This window comes from Poecilia reticulata, linkage group LG6 (genome assembly GCF_000633615.1).
Source record: "Poecilia reticulata strain Guanapo linkage group LG6, Guppy_female_1.0+MT, whole genome shotgun sequence".
In the NCBI taxonomy this organism is placed as follows: domain Eukaryota; kingdom Metazoa; phylum Chordata; class Actinopteri; order Cyprinodontiformes; family Poeciliidae; genus Poecilia; species Poecilia reticulata.
In genome coordinates, this window is record NC_024336.1 from 29,080,883 (window position 1) to 29,102,270 (window position 21,388).

General features: G+C 39.7%; 1 protein-coding gene across 6 annotated transcripts in view; it reads left to right on the plus strand.

Annotated features, from left to right (window-relative positions):
- The window catches only part of znf423 (zinc finger protein 423), a 185,875-nt gene that overhangs the window by 10,493 nt on the left and 153,994 nt on the right, over nt 1–21,388 (plus strand). For 5 of the 6 annotated variants that reach the window (XM_008412530.2, XM_017305363.1, XM_008412533.2 and 2 more), the window contains exon 2: nt 19,131–19,193. The exons of the other annotated variant lie outside the window; for it this stretch is intronic. In XM_008412530.2, coding sequence (XP_008410752.1) covers nt 19,131–19,193 — 63 coding nt within the window. The remainder of the gene's footprint in view (nt 1–19,130; nt 19,194–21,388) is intronic. 6 annotated transcript variants of the gene reach the window in all.

Sequence of the window (21,388 nt, forward strand, 5' to 3'; positions counted from 1 at the left end):
CCCCGCCTCTCGCCCGGAACGTTAGCTGGAGAGGCACCAGCAACCCTCCCGACCCCACTGAGGGACAAGGGTGAAAGAAAATGGATGGATGGATGGAAATATTGGCTGATATGCATCCCATTAATACTTAGCTTAATTTCCTCCAGCGAGTTGTACCTGTACCACAAACTTTTCTGGGTATCTGATTACTGTTCTTTGCAGAATTGGTGCAGTTCGTTTAAAGCATGACTGAGGACATGAGGTATTATGTAAAATGTACTTTTTTGGGCTTTACCTCATGATTTAATGATCCTTTATCTAAAACAAACCAGGAGTGTTGCTTTGATTCTCTCTTGTATGTTTGAGAAATCATTTAATCTCCATGGCAACTTGAGCAAACGCCTGGGTGGACCAAGCTCCGCCCTCAGGGACACAGCTCCTCCTCAGAGCTGCAGTTCCTAAGCTCCCGCCTCACAGAGCAGCCATTCTCCATGGCTTTTATCAATCGGCTCCTTCAGACTAGCCAGCAGCAATTAGCAAACACCTGCTGAGCTCATTATGGGAGCCACATCTCAGTGAAACGCTGGTTAAAATGTCGTTAAAGGGTTAATAGAGGAGCCATGTTGTGATGACTTCCTGGAGGCGGAGCTTCAGAAAGAGCAGGAGTTTTTAAAGAGACAGAGGCCCAATTTGTGGCATATTTTATGTGTACAGCATTTTCTTTTTTTTTTTTTTTTTTTTTACAACTGAAGGTACTTGATAGTGCTGTAAAATGTCACTATGTGACTGGGACATTTGTAATACAGCCCTGTTAGGGTTTTAGTTAGGCCATTCTGGGAGCTTAATGCTAGCCTGTTTTAGCCGTTCTGAAACGTGCTTTAGACCATCGTCATGTTAAAAAACCAAACTGTTCAGGTTAAAATCATCTGTCTGTCATTTCCAGTTAGTTCTGCTCCTTCATTATTCCCATTAACTCAGTGCCATTTACCTCTACTCCACAGCATGATGCTGCCTCCACCGTGCTCAACAGTTGTTTAGGTGTTTTTACATTTAAACGACTTACAGAGAATCCTTCTAACATATTTTCATCTGATGATAAAAGTTTCTCCAGAGGGAATCTGACTTTTCTCTGTGTGCACAACTGGAAATGTTAGCATCAGTTTCAAGCTGACGCTAGTGCAGACCTCTAATGTCTGCAGCTGTCAGACTTTGGTGATGATTGCTCCTGGTTGCTGTAGATGACAATTTTCAAATAAATTATGAAGTTGTTTCATATTTCTACCAAAATAATTAGATTCAAGGTGTGACGCAAGCCAGATGTTTGAAATATTGGATGAGAAAAGGTCGTAGCAGCTTGATCTGGTTTGCTCCTCGGTGAGGTGTGCATCATGCCAGTGCGTCTCCTTATCAGCCGCTGACCTGGTGCGGTTGGGCGGCTGCGTGTGACCAGCAGACCAGGCCAATGCCGCGGTAGCAGCTTAGCTAGTCCTGTCTATCAGCTGCAAACTCACTGAACCTGAACACCATCCCTGTCCCCAACGCCCCGGAAACAAACACACGCTGAAACCAACAGAAACGGTGTCTTTGAGTGAGTAAGATGTTAGTGTGGCGCATAAAGGCAATTTTTTATTTTATTTTAGCCTCCAAGATGTAAATTCTTCACGTTTAGAGCGGCGATTTTGTAAATATCTGCAGCTGTCTTTGAATTTTTGGGATTTTGGACAGATTTGCACCATTTTTCTAACACTTCTTAATTCTTGAAGTCTTCCTCTTCTCTCCCACCTCAACATATTCTGTACATTAAACATTAGTGAAGGGGCAATTAGCTGTTCCCCTTTGCACACCTGGCTGATGCATAATGAATTTACTGCACTCCCCTTCCTCTCTCTGCGCCACACACTGATGTTGATGAAAGGAGGACTTTTGGGAAAAGGGAATTTGTGTTTCTTCGGGTGCATTCACACCGGCCATGTTTAGTCCACTTTAATCTAATCGGGTTTGTTTGGGGAAATGTGAATACATAAAACTCTGATCCGGACAAATGCATTGAACTCTGGTCTGGCTACAAACCTTTGTCTCAGTTCGGTTGAAGTGAACTCTGGGGTGGTTTGAATGCATATGTGAATGGGAATGGAGAGACCACTCCAAAAGCAGGAAGTGGACTTCAACACAGGGCATTCTGGGTAAATACAACCAAAACAAATGCATGAGTCTCACTCTAGCAGGAGAAATGACTTGTGGTCTTTTATCAAAGACAAAAGAGAAATCCTGCAAGCGCTAAGATTTTTTACCAAAGACGAGAAATACGAGGAAAGCACCTCAAGTTTCTTGCAATGTTAGTAAGAAAAAATGCTGGTTTAGTCAAGAAATTACTACAAATAAATAGTTCCTAGCCTAAACCTGTAATCATCTACAGCCAGAGTAACGACTGAATGTCAAAACTCTGGGACAGTTCAGGCTGAGATGACTTTAACATTTGCCACCAGCTTTTAAGCTCACAACTCAAAGAGATTCCAGCATCTTACATTTTTGTTTCCAGTTTTGCCACTTCAGCATTAGTTCATACATATACATTTTGAAGCATCCACACAGCCCCCCAAAACGCCCAGAACCCGGGCTGGGACCCAGACTAATGTTCATTGTCCTCGGAGCGGGGAGTCTTCTGCAGAACAAGCTGCTTCTGTTGTGTTCCTGCTTTTTATCGAGCGCTCTCCCAGCTCTTTGTAGAGCGCGCCCCGCTATAGACCCACCGATGTTTCCTTTCAGCGCTGGAGTCTTCAGTTGGTTTTTCTAACTCCTTTCCATTCACCTCCCAGTCAAAAGGCAACGGCGTCCAGCTGGGAGGCCTACAATAGAGCGAGCTGCAGCAGGAGAAAAGAAAGAGTAAAACAGCGAGAGGCAGAGAGGCTCCTGGCTGAAAAAGATGTTGCAGAAACTGTTTCGGTGAAAAATAAGACCTGACGTGTGTCTGTAAATTAAGTTTTCTATTTTCTAAATTCCTCCTTCGCTTCAGTCTGAAAGAAATGTAGAAACATTGGCTCATGCATGAAAATCTAAGGAACATATTGAGAGTTCCTTCACGTTCTTACGGAGTCTCTTGTTCTTCATGCATCCAATTTAACCTTTTAACTACTTAAACAGTTTCTAGACATAAGGAGACATGAACAAAATTGTGGAAGAATACTGAAAAACAAAATCTGGATTAGTTAGAAATAGATGCTTAATTACATCTTCACATTAAAGTAACTTAGTTGCTCCTGATGCAAACCTTTTTGGAAAGTTACTCATTTACTGCTGAATTTGTATTTGTTGGAAAAACTGTTAAAGATATTTTTCCTAACTTGTTTTTAAAGTAATTTTTTAACATGCATATTAAAACCGAATGAATTTACAGAAGATAATTTCTGATTTGATTAGGAGTTGATGATAAAACCAGAGCAGTTTGCTTTGGGAAATAAATTAGAGGTAGAAATTCTGTAAAAATGTGGGTCATCGTTTGCCTTTTTTTAATTTATGGAAAGTTTTGTTACCAGCCTGAGCTACAGCAACCAACAGCTTATTAATAAATGAGCTTAAATCTGCATGAAGAAATGCGAAGACGTCAAATGACCTTTTGAGTTTGAGTTGAGACAGTTTGATTTTGAATGATTGAGCATCAGGTTTTGATTGTTTATGCTGACAAATGATTAGCATCACTGAAGAAAACAGTGGGAAGATTAAGAGGAAAAAGAGACGATTATCTTACTGAAGCATGAACCAAACTCGACTCGGATGAGATTCATCACAGGTTTGGGAGAAATTACTAACACAGAGAATCTGTTCAGGGCCTTTAGCTAAGAATCTGCTGCTTCAGCCGTTTTCTCGGTCCAAATTTATCGCGTTTGGCTTCTTCGGGTTTAGAATTCAGATGCATATCTTTTACATTATTGTACAATAAACCAGCAGTTGGACAAAACACGACATGATTGTTCTGATCGCAGACGTTTTGAAAACTGCTGGATATATATTTAGTATCGCATATGGAAGTGGCACAAATTGAATTTCTTGGGTGAAAATATTGAAATTGTCGCATACAGCTTACATTTGCCCACTGTGTAAACATAGCCTTTGTTTCACTTGGAAAACAGTTAAATTTGCTGTAGTTCATGGGTAAAAATGTTGAAAATACTCACAACTCACATCTGGGACTGACGTCACTAAAAGTTTTCAGGTTTTCAGGATAACATCGTCTCAGGATTTCCAGGTTAACCATTAACAATTGGCTTTTCTTCTTTCTAGCACTAAAAATAAATTAGCCTTCGAAACTTACAGTTTTATCCACAGAAGTAAAGAACAATAAGTCTGTAACTGGAGCTGCCTTTTATAAATACAGCAGCCATGTTGGATTTAGAAGTTAAGAAACATCCAACATCTGGGTTCAAATAAAAATCATCGTTGCTGCAGACCTACAGTGAAGATTTGCTCCGGTTGGAAGATGAATTGTTATCTTCAGAAAACCTAGACTTGGTTTATGTCAGCGGAGGGAGTGTGTTCTCTGCTCTCATGAAAAGTTCACACCATCTGAGACAAAATGAAAAGAGGAGAGTGCAGAGAAGAACAACAGACTGAGTGGTGGGGTTTTAATGTATCTGGACATTAAGCAGGTTCTAAACCAAACTTGTTCTGTCTGCTGAACTCGAAGGCATCAGAGTGGAAAATGGGGTGAAAAGAGGATTTTGTACCCCGGTGGAAACTCAGAAACAACCCAGCTAAACTTTAAAAAACTAAAGAAAAGAATGTGTTTCTTCTCAAAAGTTATGGTAAAAGTTGTTTTGCTGCTACAAAGTAATGTAATTCCTGTTTATTTTGAACATAGCTTCAGCATTGTAGCACAGCTAGCTGATGCAAGAAGTGTGAAGCATACTTGTTTTATTGTTTGATGGCAGCTGTTGGCTCTACTGTGGTTCAACCAGTTATTATGTTGAAGATAAATTACTGTTTCACACATGATCAGGTCGAATTGGGTTTTTACCTTTAATGAATGAAACCATGATTTGAAAACTGACTTTTTGGTTTCTGCTCATCATAAAACACATTTGTTATTTGCTGTATCCCCTCCATGTATTTTGATTATTTGAGACATGATGTTTGGAGGATAACAGCAGCTGTTTCCATTACAAAAGTGTGCAAAAAATTGTCCATGTTCTGCTAAAGTAAAAAAAAAAAAGAAGCACAATTTCACAATTGCAGTTTCTACATTTAACAAGAAATCACACGTGAATAAGTTTGTTCACGACATAAGTCAGTAAAAATCACGCTACGCTGTCGTCCTCCTACCACTTCCTGTCGACTTCTTCGTCTTTTCCACCAGTAGTAACATCCGGTTGTTGATCATGTGACGTGTGGAAATGTTTCCATCGTAGTTTTGCGAAACAAATGAATTTTGATAAACCACCTCATCCTAGTGGCAAAACTTCTAATGAAAACAAGAATATTTCAAAATTGACTCGTTTCCATTAAGCAAATTTATTTTTGAAATGACAAATTGCCAAACTTTACTTCTAATGGAGGCACAGCTCCTGCTAAATACATGCATAATCTCTCTGTTCTTTAATTGTAGACATCAGCATGGAGAACAAGCGAGATTAACTAAACTTGGTTGGTGCTCCAATGCCTGCAGGGAAGGATTAAAAAATTATAAGCAGTGTGAAAAGGCTTTTAGTCTCTTTCTCCTTCATTATCTGTGACTGAGCAACAACCAGTCTCCACTGAAGGATTTCAAGGTTCATCTGCATTTTATGACAGAATATTGATAAGATATTGTTTTCCTAAGAGGAAGCTCACAAACAAGCTGAAACAGTTTGAGTGTTTCTTTAAAAAAAACGATTTAAAAATAGAAAGTATGGCAGCATATTTGATTATAAGACTGGTGGAGAATAAGAAAGCAAACAACGAGGCGCGCTCCGAGCGCACACTCGCTGTGCTGTGTGTATATTTTCCTCGTTTCTCCCAGAAGGAGCATGACGAGCGAGTTAATCTGTCTGCCAGCGACACAAAGCTGTTTATTTCCCTTTTTTCCTCTCCGACGGTCCCTTTCTCTCTCTCTGTCTCACCGCCCTTAAAGCCTAATCAAGTTTGTATCAAGCTAAATAATGCCTTAGCGTGAAATTGGTGTCTTCAGTCAAAAAGCACTCCTGAGCCTGCGCTACAAGAGAAAGCAATTATGTTCCCCTCCAACCCTCGCTGCCCTCGTTGTTCATGTTCTGCATATGTGTGCGCGATCAGCTGCGGCTGAGGTGTTCTGACGGCGAGCTCTGGGCCCAGTCTGTACTGGTGGATGCAGGCGGTGTTTACTGGGAGGTGGGGGTGTCTTCTAGTTCAGTTATTTCTGGAGGCTTCCCCAGAGTGGAGGTGCTCCAGAGGAATGCTTTCCTCCTCTCCTTTTCTTTCTGTGCCCTGCTTCACCTCTCCTCCTGTCTCACATGTGTGCTCTTCTTCACCTTCTTCGCATTTATTTCAAACACATGGATCAATACAAAGACAATAGAGGAAGAACTGAAAATAAAAAGACTTCAAATGTTGTTTTATCTCATGAAGGCTTTTTCAAAAAGCAGCAAAAACAAATTTTCAGTACAATAACGGCTCTGAATGATTTATTTTCTTAAATGTATGTTAAAACAATGTAACACATATGAGATTAATATCTATTCCTTGTTTAAAATCGATTTCAATATCATGAAATGTTAAAATAGACTATTTAAGAAAACAACAACACTGTTAATATATTTATATATTTTATAGAACGTTTTTAATGCGTTTTTAGCAGACGTTTCTGTGTTTTGTGTGTTTTTTTACACTTTAATCCTTTTAAACCCATTAAAAACCACATTGTTCATGTTTTAATTAGTTCAGAAACGATTTATTGTGATGAATCAATTATTTAAATAATTGTCAACTAATTTAGCAATCGACTAATTGTTAACTCCACTCAAAAATGTAATTTGGTGAAAGAAAATCATGATTAGAGCAGAAATTAAGACAAAACTATACAAAAAATACACTTTACATTTTAGACACAAAAGAAAAACAATAAACTCCTTAAGTTGTGGTTTTAGCTTCATCCGGTTCAAATTCACGAAAGGAATGCAGTTTTTTTCATTTTAGGAGATAAAATGATTATTTAAAAAATGTAAAAAATGGATCTATTGTTTATTTTTTTGCACCGTTTAATGTATTTCTAATATTGTATTAAAAGGCTTAAGTGGTTAAATGAAAAATATCCAGAATTTTTATCCGGTTAATCATTAGAATAATTGATGGAATAATGAATCAGTAAAAAGTTGCAGCTCTAGTTAAAACCCTGGATTTGTTGCTGAGTGAACTCTTTTGGTTGTATACCAGACCACTACGCATCTGCGTCGCTCTTCCCTCCTCTTCCTCTTTCACTTTCATTTTTTCCAACTCCTCTGTCGTTTTTAACCTTCTTGTTCTAAGTTTAGTCCTCCGCCTCATTTCTTTGCCCCTCCCCTACCTGTTTCTCCTGTGATCGATTTCTCTTCCTGCCACTCTCTCTCTCTTTCTCTCTCTCTCGCTCTCTGACAGACAGAAAAACAAATGTCAGATCAGAGAGGCTCTTTAAACTCAAGCTGTGTTGTTTGGCCCTGAACATCAACTCTGTGCTCATCTGATTGTAAGCGTGTGTGTGAGAGAGAGAGAGAGAAATGAGTGCTGTACTCCATAGATTTGTTCTGTGTTGGAGCGCTTTCTGCATTTATAAAGCTTTGTAAATACTCACTATTTCTTTTGTTCGGTTCAGACAACAGATGGAGCTAAAAGAAGCCAACCCTTCAGCAAAATAAAAGCCTCTTTCTAGGTTTTAATGTCTTTCAGTTCAACACAATTTATGACCACTGACCTCCTAACTTTCTTCTCTGCACCTTCTTGTCTTTATATCTGGCCAATTTAAACTCTAAATTAATGTGAATTTTATTCCTGTCGATAATAAAATGTAACAGCAGTTAAAGATTTATTCCAATTTAAGATACAGCCACAGAATCCCAGACGCAAACAAAAGTTATTCAACGTAGCTGCTTTTGATTAAATAGTCGAATTTATTAACTTTGCAGTTGTAAAACGCATCTTGTTAAGTTTATAGATGGTTCTAAATGTGTCTGTTCAATATAAAACAGTTGTAAAAGTACACAGGACCACAAGCATTCAGCAACTGCTATTAACATCCAGACCTTTTATACACTTCCTTATTAATTAAACTCAACTAAATGCAGAGATGTTTTTAAAAGATGAATTGACTCAAATCCTCATCTTGTTCCTTAGAATAAACGTTTTTGTTTTGTTTTAGCAGACCAAGAAAAAGAAAATGGATTGACTACAGAATTAGCATTATGTGTCTTTTGCATAGGGGCTGCACAGTGGTGCAGTTGGTAGAGCTGTTGCCTTGCATCAAGAAGGTTCTGGGTTCGATTCCTGGCCCGGTCTTTCTGCATGGCGTTTGCATGTTCTCCCTGTGCATGGTGGGTTTTCTCCGGGTACTCCGGTTTCCTCCCACAGTCCAAAAACATGACTGTCAGATTAACTGGCCTCTCCAAATTGCCCCTATGTGAGTGTGTGTGTGTGCATGGTTGTGTGTCCTGTGTGTCTCTGTGTTGCCCTGCGACAGACTGGCGACCTGTCCAGGGTGACCCCGCCTCTCGCCTGGAACGTCAGCTGGAGAGGCACCAGCAACCCTCCCGACCCCACTGAGGGACAAGGGTGTGAAGAAAATGGATGGATAGATGGATGGATGTCTTTTTCTTATTGACTCAAAAATGCAAAACCCTTTTTATTTTCCAGGCTTACAATTTACTGATCCCATTTCTAGAATGTTGGATTTTCAGTTTTAAGCAGGAAAAAAAAAACATTATCTGTTCCCCTCAAGTTTTTTTTTTTAACTTAACAATTTTGCCCTTCCTGAACAAAATATTGGGCAACACTGGCTAAAAACTAGCCTAGCAGCTAATAACTTCTTGGCTATATAACGTTTTAGCTAACAAATGTGTTAGCCAACTATTATGTTGGATATTATGTTGTTTGCTTATTATCCTGTTTGTAGCTAAATTGATTAATTACTTTATAAACCTATTAACCTACTTCATGTTGTCAGACAGGTTCTGCTTAGGTAATTTCTTGGTTACTCAGATCTGGCAGGATTTAGCTTTTAAATCACACTTAGTTGTTTTACTTAGATGGACCTACATTTGCATATATATTTTTTTACATTCTTTTGTTGTATAATGGATTTTTTTTTTACAATGGCTGCTGGAAAAGACAAGTGTTTTGCTGTTGGCTTACCATACAGAAACCACTTGCTGCATTCTTGTTGGTTGTGCAGGAGGCTCCACTTCTACTTTTCAAAGGTGTATGGTTGTGTAATTGTGCATCTGTTTGCAGCCATTTTCACATGCGATTGCAAACGCTGAGTTGAGGGTTGCTGGCAGCAGCTTATTTGGATTTAAAGTGACAAGAGGCTCTAAGACAGAACTGACCAGAATAAAATCTAATTATCTAAGAATGTGCAAAAAAATGTAAAAAATGTAATGGCGATGTTTTGTATAGGCCATGTTCAAAGAGGCATAACAGGTCAGCATTAATAAGTAAAAACCCTGTTTTACAAATAGTGCTTCCTTTGGTTGCTTTATTTGATTAAAATTTGATGGACTATGAAAAGGATTTAAATGTGACAGAAAAACAAAACCAGAAGAAAACTGTAAGTTGTACAACCAAGCCTCTCTGGCAGACTGAAGGTGACAACCAAACCAACTTTGCCGTCGCAGCTGGAGACAGAATCAGATAGCGCAAACATTTTGGGTCAAATCAGAGGAAAAGGGAAGAGAGTCGCGATAAGAGAGGCAGCGGAAAGGGAAAAGATAGCGAGGGCGACGGAGCTTGTCCGCCAGGCTTTCTGTGCTTGTTTGTCTTCCTCTCTGCCATCCATCCAAGCCCGCTGCTAACTCTGTCCCCCAACGCGCTCACAATGTCACAGACAAAAGCAGACATGGACGAACACTCGCCCAGTCCCAAATCTCTGAGTGGCCTGGTGTTTCTGGCCCGTGACACAGTGTTGGGGATGTGTTTTTGTGTTTTAAGGCTGTTTTGTGCAGAGTGCAGGCAGGCAGAGAGAGCAGTTTCACTGCTGATAAAAGTATTTGGTTAATCAGCTTCTGTCCCCGTCCCCTGAGTTGATCTGTTTGCGTGTGTGTGTGTCTGACACAGGCCATTGAAGTTTGTGATGTTGGGATGGAGATGGAGATGGGGAGGGGGCGGGGGGTGCTGGTGGTCCCTGAGGGCTGGCTGGGGATGGAGATTGGCATCAGCTCCAGGCCAGTAGCGTCACAAAGTCGCTCCGGAGGGATGTGAGGGCCAGCCAATGAGAGAGTCCTTCTGGATCCAGGAGGGAGCGCTGGTCTGGGTGGAGGATATGGGGGAGGAAACGGGTTGTGGAGGGGACACAGGGAGCAGAAACAGAGATGGGGGAGACAGACAGATAAAGAGGGAGAGAGTGTCAGATGACAATTAGCCTCTTGACTCCCGTCCAACACCGGTTGTCAATCAGCGCGGCCTTCTGGGAGGAGAGCCCGCCTGTCATTGGCTACCCTGGCCCAAAGTCCCGCCTCCTTGGGCTGCCTGGCCGGCAGAAGATTGGCCGCGCTGACCCGTTCGTCAAATGGATGTGGGAATAACCGGAACCGCGGGCTGCTTTGGGAATATATGGCCCTGATACTGTGGGTGCAGGCTGTTTAGACGGAGAAAAGACAAAGGATTTCCTTCACCCTGCTTCGCTCTCGCTGCATAGTTAGAGGTACAACAAAGATTATAGCGAGCTAATGTGTGATAAGTAGACCTGTCGCAATAATCAATACATTAATTTATGACGTGATCAGGTAAAAAGAGCTCAATAATTTCCATTAGTGTGATTTATTGCTTTTCTTTTTTCTCTCTTTCTACCAAAAACTGGATCTTCAGTTTGGTCCTCTGGTCTCAACTAGCGCTTTATTCCGAAGGACAGAATTAATTTTATTTGTTAATTCTGTTGCTTTGTTTATTTATTTTGGATAAAAGTTCCAATGTTAAATGTTCATCAGATTTGAAAGATTATTGATCTTTGTGAATGTGCTCTTGTATTATTTTGCCATTGCCATTATATTACTGGAAAATGGTCTCAAAACAACAATATCATAATTTGTCATAATAAATTCTGGGATAATTTATCATCCAGCAAAATTTGCTGGAAATAAACATAAATCAGTGAATCGCTGAGGTTGAAGCTGCAGAGTGTAACTTTCACAAAGAAACACATATTTGTTAAAATGATCATTGTCATGACAGTGTAACATAAGAAAATGCACCGCTCCCGGTCAAAAACAACCAATCAGAGCCAGAAGGAGGGTCTTAGCGTTGTCAATCACTCTCATGCTCTGTGCTACCCTTCAGCTGGTTCACTGTAACTTAGCCTGCAACGGATGCTAAGGCTAGTTAGCATAGGATGGTAGAGAAATGGTTTGTTTATGATTTGCACATTCAGCAGCATACACAAGCATGATTGACGGCTCCGATTGGTTGTTTTTGACCGGGAGCGGCGCGTTTTTGCCGACTGCTATAGTAGCTCAGGGAGGAGGTGGAAGAGCTTGATTTTTATCTGCCTCATACCGAAATGTCACAATGTGGAAAAACATATTTCTGCAAAAGTTACATACTGTAGCTTTAAGAGACGATGAAAGGAAAACCAGAAATGAGGCGCGTGTCGGAGTAAACACTGGAAATGGGTTAAAAACACAGGAGGAAAATGGGAGCGACAGGGAAGGCTGGGCTGCTTTGCTTTGCAGGAGCGTGAGCAGATAATTAATGACAACAACAACTGTGTAAATATTTGTACATGAGAACCTGGTGATGATGATGCAGAGCCATGCTGTAGCAGTGCTTCATCGTCTGATCGTCTGTGATGAACGGGGAAAATATAGAGCGTGAAAAAACCCCCAACCTTCATGAACCAGAATTTATTACAACTCCAGTTTGTCTAAAAGCAGAGTGAAGCCTGGCCTGAATCTAGTGAAAGGTTCGTTGGCAGGCCTCTGCAGAGCTCAGTGACTGGATGCTGATGAGGAAATTCAGCCGTTCCAGGAACCCCTGCTCTAGATCGTCCAGTTTTCTGGGCTTCCTCTGATGGTTTCTTTTCCTCAGCTTCACTGGTTTTCTCTAGCATTTTGTTCTGAGGACTGAGATTGTATTTGAAAAGGTGAATTTTGTGTCTGTTGAACCATTAATGGCTGAAAAGAAACAGAATCGACCAGATTTAGGCTGCGTTCACACTGAAGTGACCCAAACCCCATCTTTTTGTCTTAATGCCACCCGTATCTGATCTTTTTAATGCAACCTGAATTTGTATCCGACCTTAATGTCATTGATACTCGACAAACGTCACTATTCTGCATCACAGAGCCCAACTTATAAAGAGAACAAGGCCCACAGCATCCTGGATCCTCCACTGTACGCGGGACTTGGTTTCACATCTGGAGTGTTTGTTGCTGGAAAGCTCAATTTTACTCTCATCTCTCATCTTCTCCTGCAGCTCAGAAGATGGAAACATTCATAAAAACAGCACCAGGAATCCATATTTGTGTTGGGTTTCAAATCCTCTTGTTCTGGTGTTTTGCTAATCAATCAATCAATCAATCAATCAATCAATCAATCAATCAATCAATCAATCAATCAATCAATCAATCAATCAATCAATCAATCAATCAATCAATCAGTCCAAGTTTATTAGTATATTAGCGTTGCAACAAGTGCTTTACATCATAAAAACACAAAAAATCAACAATTGAAACATCACAGTTTTCCATGTGCTGTCATTTCATATCAAAATGTTGGTCTGTGCTTCAGTTATTATGGGTCAAAAGTAACACTAAGCGGCTGGGTTTTTAGTCAGGTTTTAAAGAACTCAGTGACAGTTTTGGAGTTTTCTGGAAGTTTGTTCCAGATTTGTGCTGCATAGATGCTGAAAGCTGCGTCTCCATGTTATGGTTCTGTATCCAGAGCAGAACCAGAAGATCTGAGAGGTTCTGAAAGGTTGATACGACAGGAGCAGATCTTTAATTCATCATTATGTTAAACCATTTATAAACTAACAGTGTTTTAAACTCTGTTCTCTCAGTGGAAGGACTGAAGAACTGGGTGATGTTCTCCATCTTCCAGGTTTTAGTCAGAACTCCAGCAGCAGCGCTCTGAATCAGCTGCAGGTGGAGGATTGATTTTTTTATGAAGATGCTGCTGCAGTAATCGATGCGGCTAAAGATAAAGGCATTGATGAGTTTCTGTAGATCTTGCAGAGACATTAGTGCCTCTAATATCTCTGCTCCGGTTTCACTGCAGGCTCCTGTCTGCTGTTGACCGACAGACCCTCATTTTGGTAAATTCTCATTTGCATCTCAGGTTCGATTTGCATGTAAATGTGTGTTTTGTCGCTGTGGACAACCTGGTATAATTGTGTGCTTAATGAAGCGTAGCATCTCATTACAACAGAGACAGGAGTGGCTGTTGTCTGGTGCTGTAGCTGCTGTAATGCAGAGGTTCCTCTGCTTGTGTGATGCATGTTTTTGCATCTGATTACTCGGTTCTCAAGAAGAAGCAGGCACTAAAAACCCAGGTCACCTTATGGGAGAAAAATAACGAGACCAGACATCAATATATGAACTATGAGCATACAAATCCAGTTTGTTGACTTGGTTCATTATAAAATAATGTTTGGAGCAAAATTAAGTTTTGAATCCAGAGATTATTTGTGAATTTACAATCAATCAGTTTAATAGATAAAAATCAGGTATTTTGCTGTAGTTTGAATAAAAATGTGGAATAATACAAACATGGACTTAGTGCAGTTCATTATGAGTTTTCAAAAAATGATAAAGAGAAAATGCCTGATGGCTACAAGAACAAATAACTTCAAATTTCTGTTTAATAATTTTATATATAAGAATGATTTGTTTCATATATATATATATATTAATAGTTTATGAAGGGGAATTTTAGTTTAATTTGATGTGTAGCATAGGAATAAATAAGCCTTTTTGCTTCTACCTTTTCAGGCATGTTATTTAAATTGTTGCATTATTTTAAAGTACCAATAACAAATTATTTGATAACCATCTGAATAAATACAGAAGCAATCGATCAGTTAAATATTTAAACATTTATTGAAAAATAAACGAATATTCAGCTAATTTCTACTGGAGTTGGACAATAAATCAATAGCAGTACATATTGGTGCATGATCAATATGTTTTCACTGAGCTCTGATTCAGAACCGCACGGCATTCTGGGGGATGTAGGCAGAGGAAAAACCTGTCATGCCAGCCACCTTTTTTTGGAAGGAGTAACTTTCTGCAGGGAGTCGATTCAAGTTTAAACAATAAATGTTTATCGTTCAAACATAGAAACTAATTTATTTTTAAATTGGGTGACACTTTATTTGAAGGGGGTGAATAACACTGTCATAAACATGTCATAACTCCTGTCATGAACATGAATAAGCCTTCATGAATATTTATGACTGTTGTCATGAAGCGTCATTCGGTAAATTATGACACTTTTAATACAAAGTTGACATTATTCAAAATGTCTTTGACAACTTGACATTAACCAATAAATCATTACTGATATAAATTTGTTATAAAGTATTACTGATTGCACTTTAAAAATTAGGTAACTTTATGTTATTAAAAGTAAAGTTTAAACAGTAACGATTTCTTGGTTAGTGTCAAGTTGTCATAAAGACATTTTGAATAATGTCAACTTTGTATTAAAAGTGTCATAATTTACCGAATGACGCTTTATAACAACAGTCATAAATATTCATGAAGGCTTATTCATGTTCATGACATGTTTATGACAGTGTTATGACAGTCTTATTCAGCCATTCACTTATTTTAGCAGCAAAAGAAGATTTTAAATTGAACCACCTCCAGCTGAAACTACAAGGAAGACAAGAAGGTGGTTGTTCTGTAGTGTCCTAGTCAAAACCCAGATGTCAACCTGATAGAGAATTTGTGGGAGGACTTAAAAAGAGCTGATCAACCTGAACTTTAGCAAGGTGAATATTTATGCTACTTGTTTTATTTTAAGTATTCTTATTTAGTTGTCATTACTTTTGTATAAAGTGTGAAATAATATTCAGTTCTTTTTCAATAAGTGTTAATATATCAATGTTTGATCTGAGCTCTGAATGAGGAAGTAATTTATTTGCACTTAAACTACAAAACTTGATCTTATTTTCATCATTAGAAGCTAAAAATCTTTTTCTGCGGTGTGGAAAAGATTCAGATACCTTGACTCACTTTGACATTAAATATTGTTTATTTGTGAAAATAAAAACCCAGATGTTGTTGATAGGGCTTGAGTTACAAAAACAATAAAAAGATAAAACATCCAAGATGGAGAGTAGTTTTCATAACTAGTTAGGAAGCATCTGTAACGGTATCCACATCAAGCCGGGAGCCTTTTTCAACATTTTCCATACAGATTTAATGAAACTTTCTTCATGTTCTGTCGTCTGTGTGAATCAGTGTCTTCTTTCATGCAATGACGGCATTTTATCTGCAGAAAATCCTCGTCCTGCTGTGCCAAAAAGTCCAGAGATTTCTTTATTTAATGTGTGAAGACTCACTGGACATCACTCCTACGTGCAACTAAAAACGGAAATCTATTAATTGACCCGTTTCTGCAGGTGTTCAGGAGGAAATGAAAGGAGTGGAGTATAAATGTGTTGCTTTTGGTGTAAAAATCAGAGTTACTGGTGTTGTTGGGCTGTTAATTGTTTTCTTCTGCCAGTTTTAAATTTCCAAAGGAAGGATTTCTTCTTGTTAGTGTAAAGATATTAATTGGACTCTTTTTTTTTACCTCTCCCACTCATTCTTCCTCTGATGTTAATAATCAGATGCAGATTTCTGCTCCCTCATTTTCCCTCCCTGCACATAGTTGCGCATGTGCTGCACAAACTCTAACGGTTCACGATGTGCGAGTCTCCAAGGAAGACATAGAGTCTAAATAAAGCTGTGTGTGTGTTTCTGTCTTGTGTGTGTGTGTGTGTGTGTGTGTGTGTGTGTGTGTGTGTGTGTGTGTGCTAGGCTAATGAAACACATGTTATTCCCTACAGCCTCATCAGGAAAAATGGGCTTTTATCTGATCCAAAGTTACTCTTCCAATTGCAGCATTTTATTTAAAAAAAAAAAAATCCTGAATCTTCTTTTTGTTATAGATGCTTCAGTCTGAGATTTGCAGCTTTTCTTTGACCTTTAGGTTTTGTAATGAGCCCAGGTCAGGTAGACAGCAATCCGATCCAGGATTTTTGCAGAACCTGATTTTGATTTCTTTTAAATGGATGTTTGGCTGATTTTACTTTGGAAATTTAAGCATTGAGCCAGAGGAAAAGTTTCATTTTGACTTTTTTCAGAAATTTTCTAGAAAAAAGAGAAATTTCTAACCCTCAAAAGGTGAACATTTTCAAGTTACAAACTCAGAAAATTTGAGATTAATCTCAGAAATTTTCTAGAAAAAAATCTCTTAATTTAAAAGTCAAAAACTTTCAACTTCTGGAAATGTGAGTTTTTTCTTTTCAAACTCAGAAGTTTTTGCTCTAGAAAATTTCTGAGATTAATTTAGAAATTTCATAGTTCTTTTGGCAGAAATTGATTCCTTTTTTTTGCTATCTACACTGGCCCTGACACGCCGTCATAGTATTGTCACAGACTATATGTAAATACAAACCTTCATGCAAATCAGCAAATTTTAGATTTTAGATTTTGCCAGATTAATTACTGGGTCAGGTCACAGCTTTCATTTCTTCTTTTCTTAGTGTTGAAAAAGAGGAAATGCAAATATAAATTGTTTTGTTTTGTGCAAACATTTAGCACAATCTCAAAGTATTACAGTAAGAGCAGCTTTAGCTGCAATAGAAATGCTACCTGCTACCTAACAGGTAACAAGTCGCTGCAGTAAAAATGCTGGTTGTTCAATACAGATTTAGTAACTCTGCAGACTGATTTTGTTTTGATTTTGTTCAAAAACAAAACTATTTGGATCAGAACATTTTGGCATCGCTGAATATTTAAATTCAGCGAATTTAAATATAGGAAAGCAAAAATCCGGACTCGGACCTTTCCTGTTGAATCACCAAAAATCTGATTTTGTTTTTGTTCATTAACTACATCAGAGCTGAAAATAATTTGGTCTGGATGGAGCCAAATGCACTTTAGTTAAAAAAGACAGAGGAAAGGCACAGATGGTTTGATGGATAAACTTGGATCACTGTAGAATCATTGGAAAGAAAATCAGACTCTACAGAAATCCAGAAATCAGCATCAGAAAAAGTCTTGATCTGTACTTTAGGGGGATTCCCTTCCTTCACACACAGCTGACAGCAGCAGCCGGTCAGAGCATCGTTACTCCACACAGCAGGCAGCCAGAAAGCATCGCTCTCCGTAAAAACCTGCAACTCATCCAGGATTGTCCAGAAAATTACAGGCACTAGTTTAAAAGCTTATGGAGCTAATCAGATGTTTCTCCTTACAGAAGTGGAGTTCAGCTCCTGCTGCAGAGTTTATCTTTACAAAGGAACAATCGGCTGATTTATAACTTCTTGTTTTGATCCGAGTTCTTGGCTCAGGTCTGATGCGAGGACGGCGGCGGTCCGGGGGGAGTTGTTGCGGACGTGGAGGGAGGTGTTGCTGTTCTGGGAGCGGAGGGAGGGCGGAGGTCAGCGGTGGGAGCGGGAGCAGAGCGGAGGATTTTCAGGAATCAGAAGCGGCCGTGCGTAAGCGGGGAGAGGTGCGACGCTGCGTGCTGGGGAAGGGGGGGAGAGGAAATCCCATTGTGTGCTGACTCCGGCCGTTTCCTGTTTGTGTGCCAGCTGTGCTTCCCTTCTTCCCGTCGTACCCAGGAAGTTGGTATCACATTCCTGTTGTGATCGGCTCAGCGTGTGAACGTGTCTCAGACATCCCGGGATATCAGAGTTGTCAGCTGGCTCGTTAAACTCCTGTATCCAGATTATATTTTCTATATTTGTTGTGTTTTGTTTTTAGTTTGTCATCAATTTATTTTCTGAATATTTTAAACGTGAGAAAATCTTGAAGCTTCCTCTGATGGTTCACCAGAGCCCCATCATTGGCTGCGTTCACACAGCAGGCAAATCCACCTTTTTCCCTCAAACGCGAGCCATTTCCGATCTTTTCACCCCCTAAAAAAACTTATTTGTGTCTCTAATTGGGCCCGTTTGTTTTCATGCCCGTTGAAAACAAACAGGCATGTATCCGATTGTCTTCAAAGCGTCTGCAGTCTGGAGTGTCGGATTTTATCTGGTTTTTATGTCATTGATGTAAGACATGCGTCGTAATTCTGCGCCAGAAGAAGCCAGACGGTAAATCTAAACGTAAACAATGGCTGAAAATTATAATTATGAAATTATGAAGAAGTCTTTTTCACTGAAGTGCATCACGACACAATTCCGCCACTCTGGTTACCAACAAACATGGATGCTGTGTGGCATCAGATTTCTTCCTCAGCCATGCGGGTCATAAATCGTTCACACAAAAATCTTATTGCTGTTTTCTTTAACAACCAGGCAAAATAAAAAATCAGAATTGAGCATCCAAACCTGCTGTGTGAACATTAGTTTCTGTCTCTGAAGGTGGCATCTTTCCCATTTTGTGGAATAACTGTACCTGCCGGAAGAACGTTAGACATGAAGAATGTTTTTATGTCTGTTGCTACGTGGGGTCCAATGGGTCACTTTACTCATGCTGCACAGTTTAGTGCATGCAAATGTAGTTTACAGTAACACTGTAAAGATCATTTCGCTTTGGAGCTTTAAGGAAGTCGTCCTCTTTTCAAGGTGCAACCAGGAAGTAAACAGCTGAAAGTTCTCCAAAAATAAAACTCCATTCAGTTTAAAACTATGAATCAAACAGATCAATAAAAACACTGACCACATGCAGTGTTTCATGTTTCTGCTGAGCTGTCCTGTTAAACAAAATTCATATCCTTCATGTTGGCTATTATCTTTGAAAATGCAAGTTGTTGTATGCAAGTCATAAAGTTTCTTTGTGTCTCTGCTGTTTCCCCCTCAGCGGTGGAAGAAGGAGAACCGTCAGAAGGAGGAGGGACGTGGGATGAATCCGCCGTCCAGACAGGTCAGTTTTTATGACCTGAAGCGTTTTAATAAACTTCCAGAGACTCTTTCTGATCCACACCAGGAGATAAACTCCTGCTGGGAAAGATTTGTGAACAAACATGAAGGATGAAGGGATTTTTAAAAAAGTGTTAGATGAAGGAGACGGATGTAGAGGAGAAACGAGGGGATTTATGAAGAGATGGAGGGAGGAGCGAGAGATTTTCTCTCTGTTGTCTGATATCTGGGGAAGAAGTTTGAGAGATGATGAGCTTTTCTTCTTTTTTACTTGTTCCTCAGTAAGATCTTCTCCAAGTTTGTCTGTCGCTTCCTTCTTGCTTCTGCCGCCAAGTGGAAACTTACATTAGCCTTTTTTATTACAAAGGAAAAAAAATCAAAACATCTGAATTTTTCCTCACATCTGCTTATAAGCATGTGCAGTAACAAATGATTAAGTCATATCTTCCACAAAATCACAGAAGAAGAAATAGTTGCTTAAATTTAATCAGTAATTTTTACCTGAGTGACTTTATGATGAAGTGTTTCTACTCTTATTTGACTTTCACTGACTGAAAAAGAAACTTGTTTCAACCAAACAGACACACACCTGCTGTTTTTATTAATACGTTTATCATAAGTTTTATATTGACAGAAATTGGTTTGAAAAAAATCATTTTGCCTGATTTTGTTATTTATATGAATCATTTTCAGTTTGGTCTTTAATTAAAACACCAAAATTGAACAGGGCGATACAAAACATGTTTGCATTTTTTCCACAAATTTTTTCTTAGTTAATGATAAAAAAATATGCAGCTTAGTTCTGTGTATTTTGAGCTCCTTTCAGAATAAAATGCTTCCGGGTGTCTTGTCACTTTAAATGCAAATGAGCCGCTGCTGGCCCGGACCCATAACTCAACGTTTACGCTCACACTGATTGCAAACAGATGCACAATTATACAACCATAAGTCTTTGAATAGCATTAGTGGAGCCTCCTGTACAACAACCAAAAAAGATGCAGCAAGTGGTTTCTGGATTGCAGGTCAACAAAAAACAGAACACTTGACTTTTCCAGCAGCCATTGTACAACGCATACAGTGGTAACACCAGCTGACTGAATGCGGTGCCGCTATGCTTAGGTTGCTAGGTAACCGACTGGGTTCTGCTTGGGTTGCTAGGTAACGGACCGTGAATGCTGATTTGTGATGTTACATTCTGGAGGTTTTTGAAATGGCTCATTTTCCAGACACCAACAAAAACCAAAAACAATATTTTCAGCCAAAAAATGCCAGGGTGTCCTGTTTTTAAAAGCCATAGAAACCCAAATGGAAGTAAAGAATGGAAGCTTTTTTTACCAAATATTTTTTCACTGTTGCTTGAGTAATTTCTTGGATGGCTTATTTTTACTTTTACTTGAGTAAAAATCTGTTGAAGTAGTGCTACTCTTACTTGCGAATAGTTGGGTATGCAGCTGTGTTGTTCCAGGTGTCTCCCTTTCTTCAGAGGAGTTGAATCCTGCAGCGTTACCAGGCGGACGTTAATGTCCACGTCTGTCCTGTAGGTGGTAACAGACAGCGGAGCACGCTCCCGGCCTGTTGTCATGGACACCTTGAATGTTAGCCAGCTTCATCCTCGCCTTTTGTCGCGAGTTGTTTTAGCAAGTACCAACACACTTTTTCCCATTTCTTGGCAGAAAAAGAACAGTTAGGTGTTTTTCTGCTCTAGTGAGTTTTCCCTGCTCTGGTTTTCAACCTATCAGGGAGCGGCGAAGCACTTCCTCTGACTGGATCCCTGCAGGGAAACGAGATACTGCTGAATGTGGTAAATATCCAGTTAGCTCCCTCTCAGCCTCTCCTGGCCCTGTCTCTCGTTCGGCTCTACGGGGGATGAAAGGGAAGGAGAGGAATCACTCCTGGGGTGTGTGTGACGTGCCAAACCCTCCATACCTGCGCTAACGCTCCTCCAGGGGCCGCCGTGCAGCCTGAAGTCTGCAGCAGTGTGTGTGTGTGTGAGTGTGTGTGAGAGTATAGGTGGGTGTGCGTGTGTGTGTGTGTTTTCAGCAGGGTGCTGACTTTGGTCCTGAGTGGTTCACTGGAAATGCTGTGTGTGTCAGTTCCTGCAGGAAGCTGTAGTCCCATGACACACACACACACACACACACACACACACACACACACACACACACACACACACACACACACACACACACACACACACAC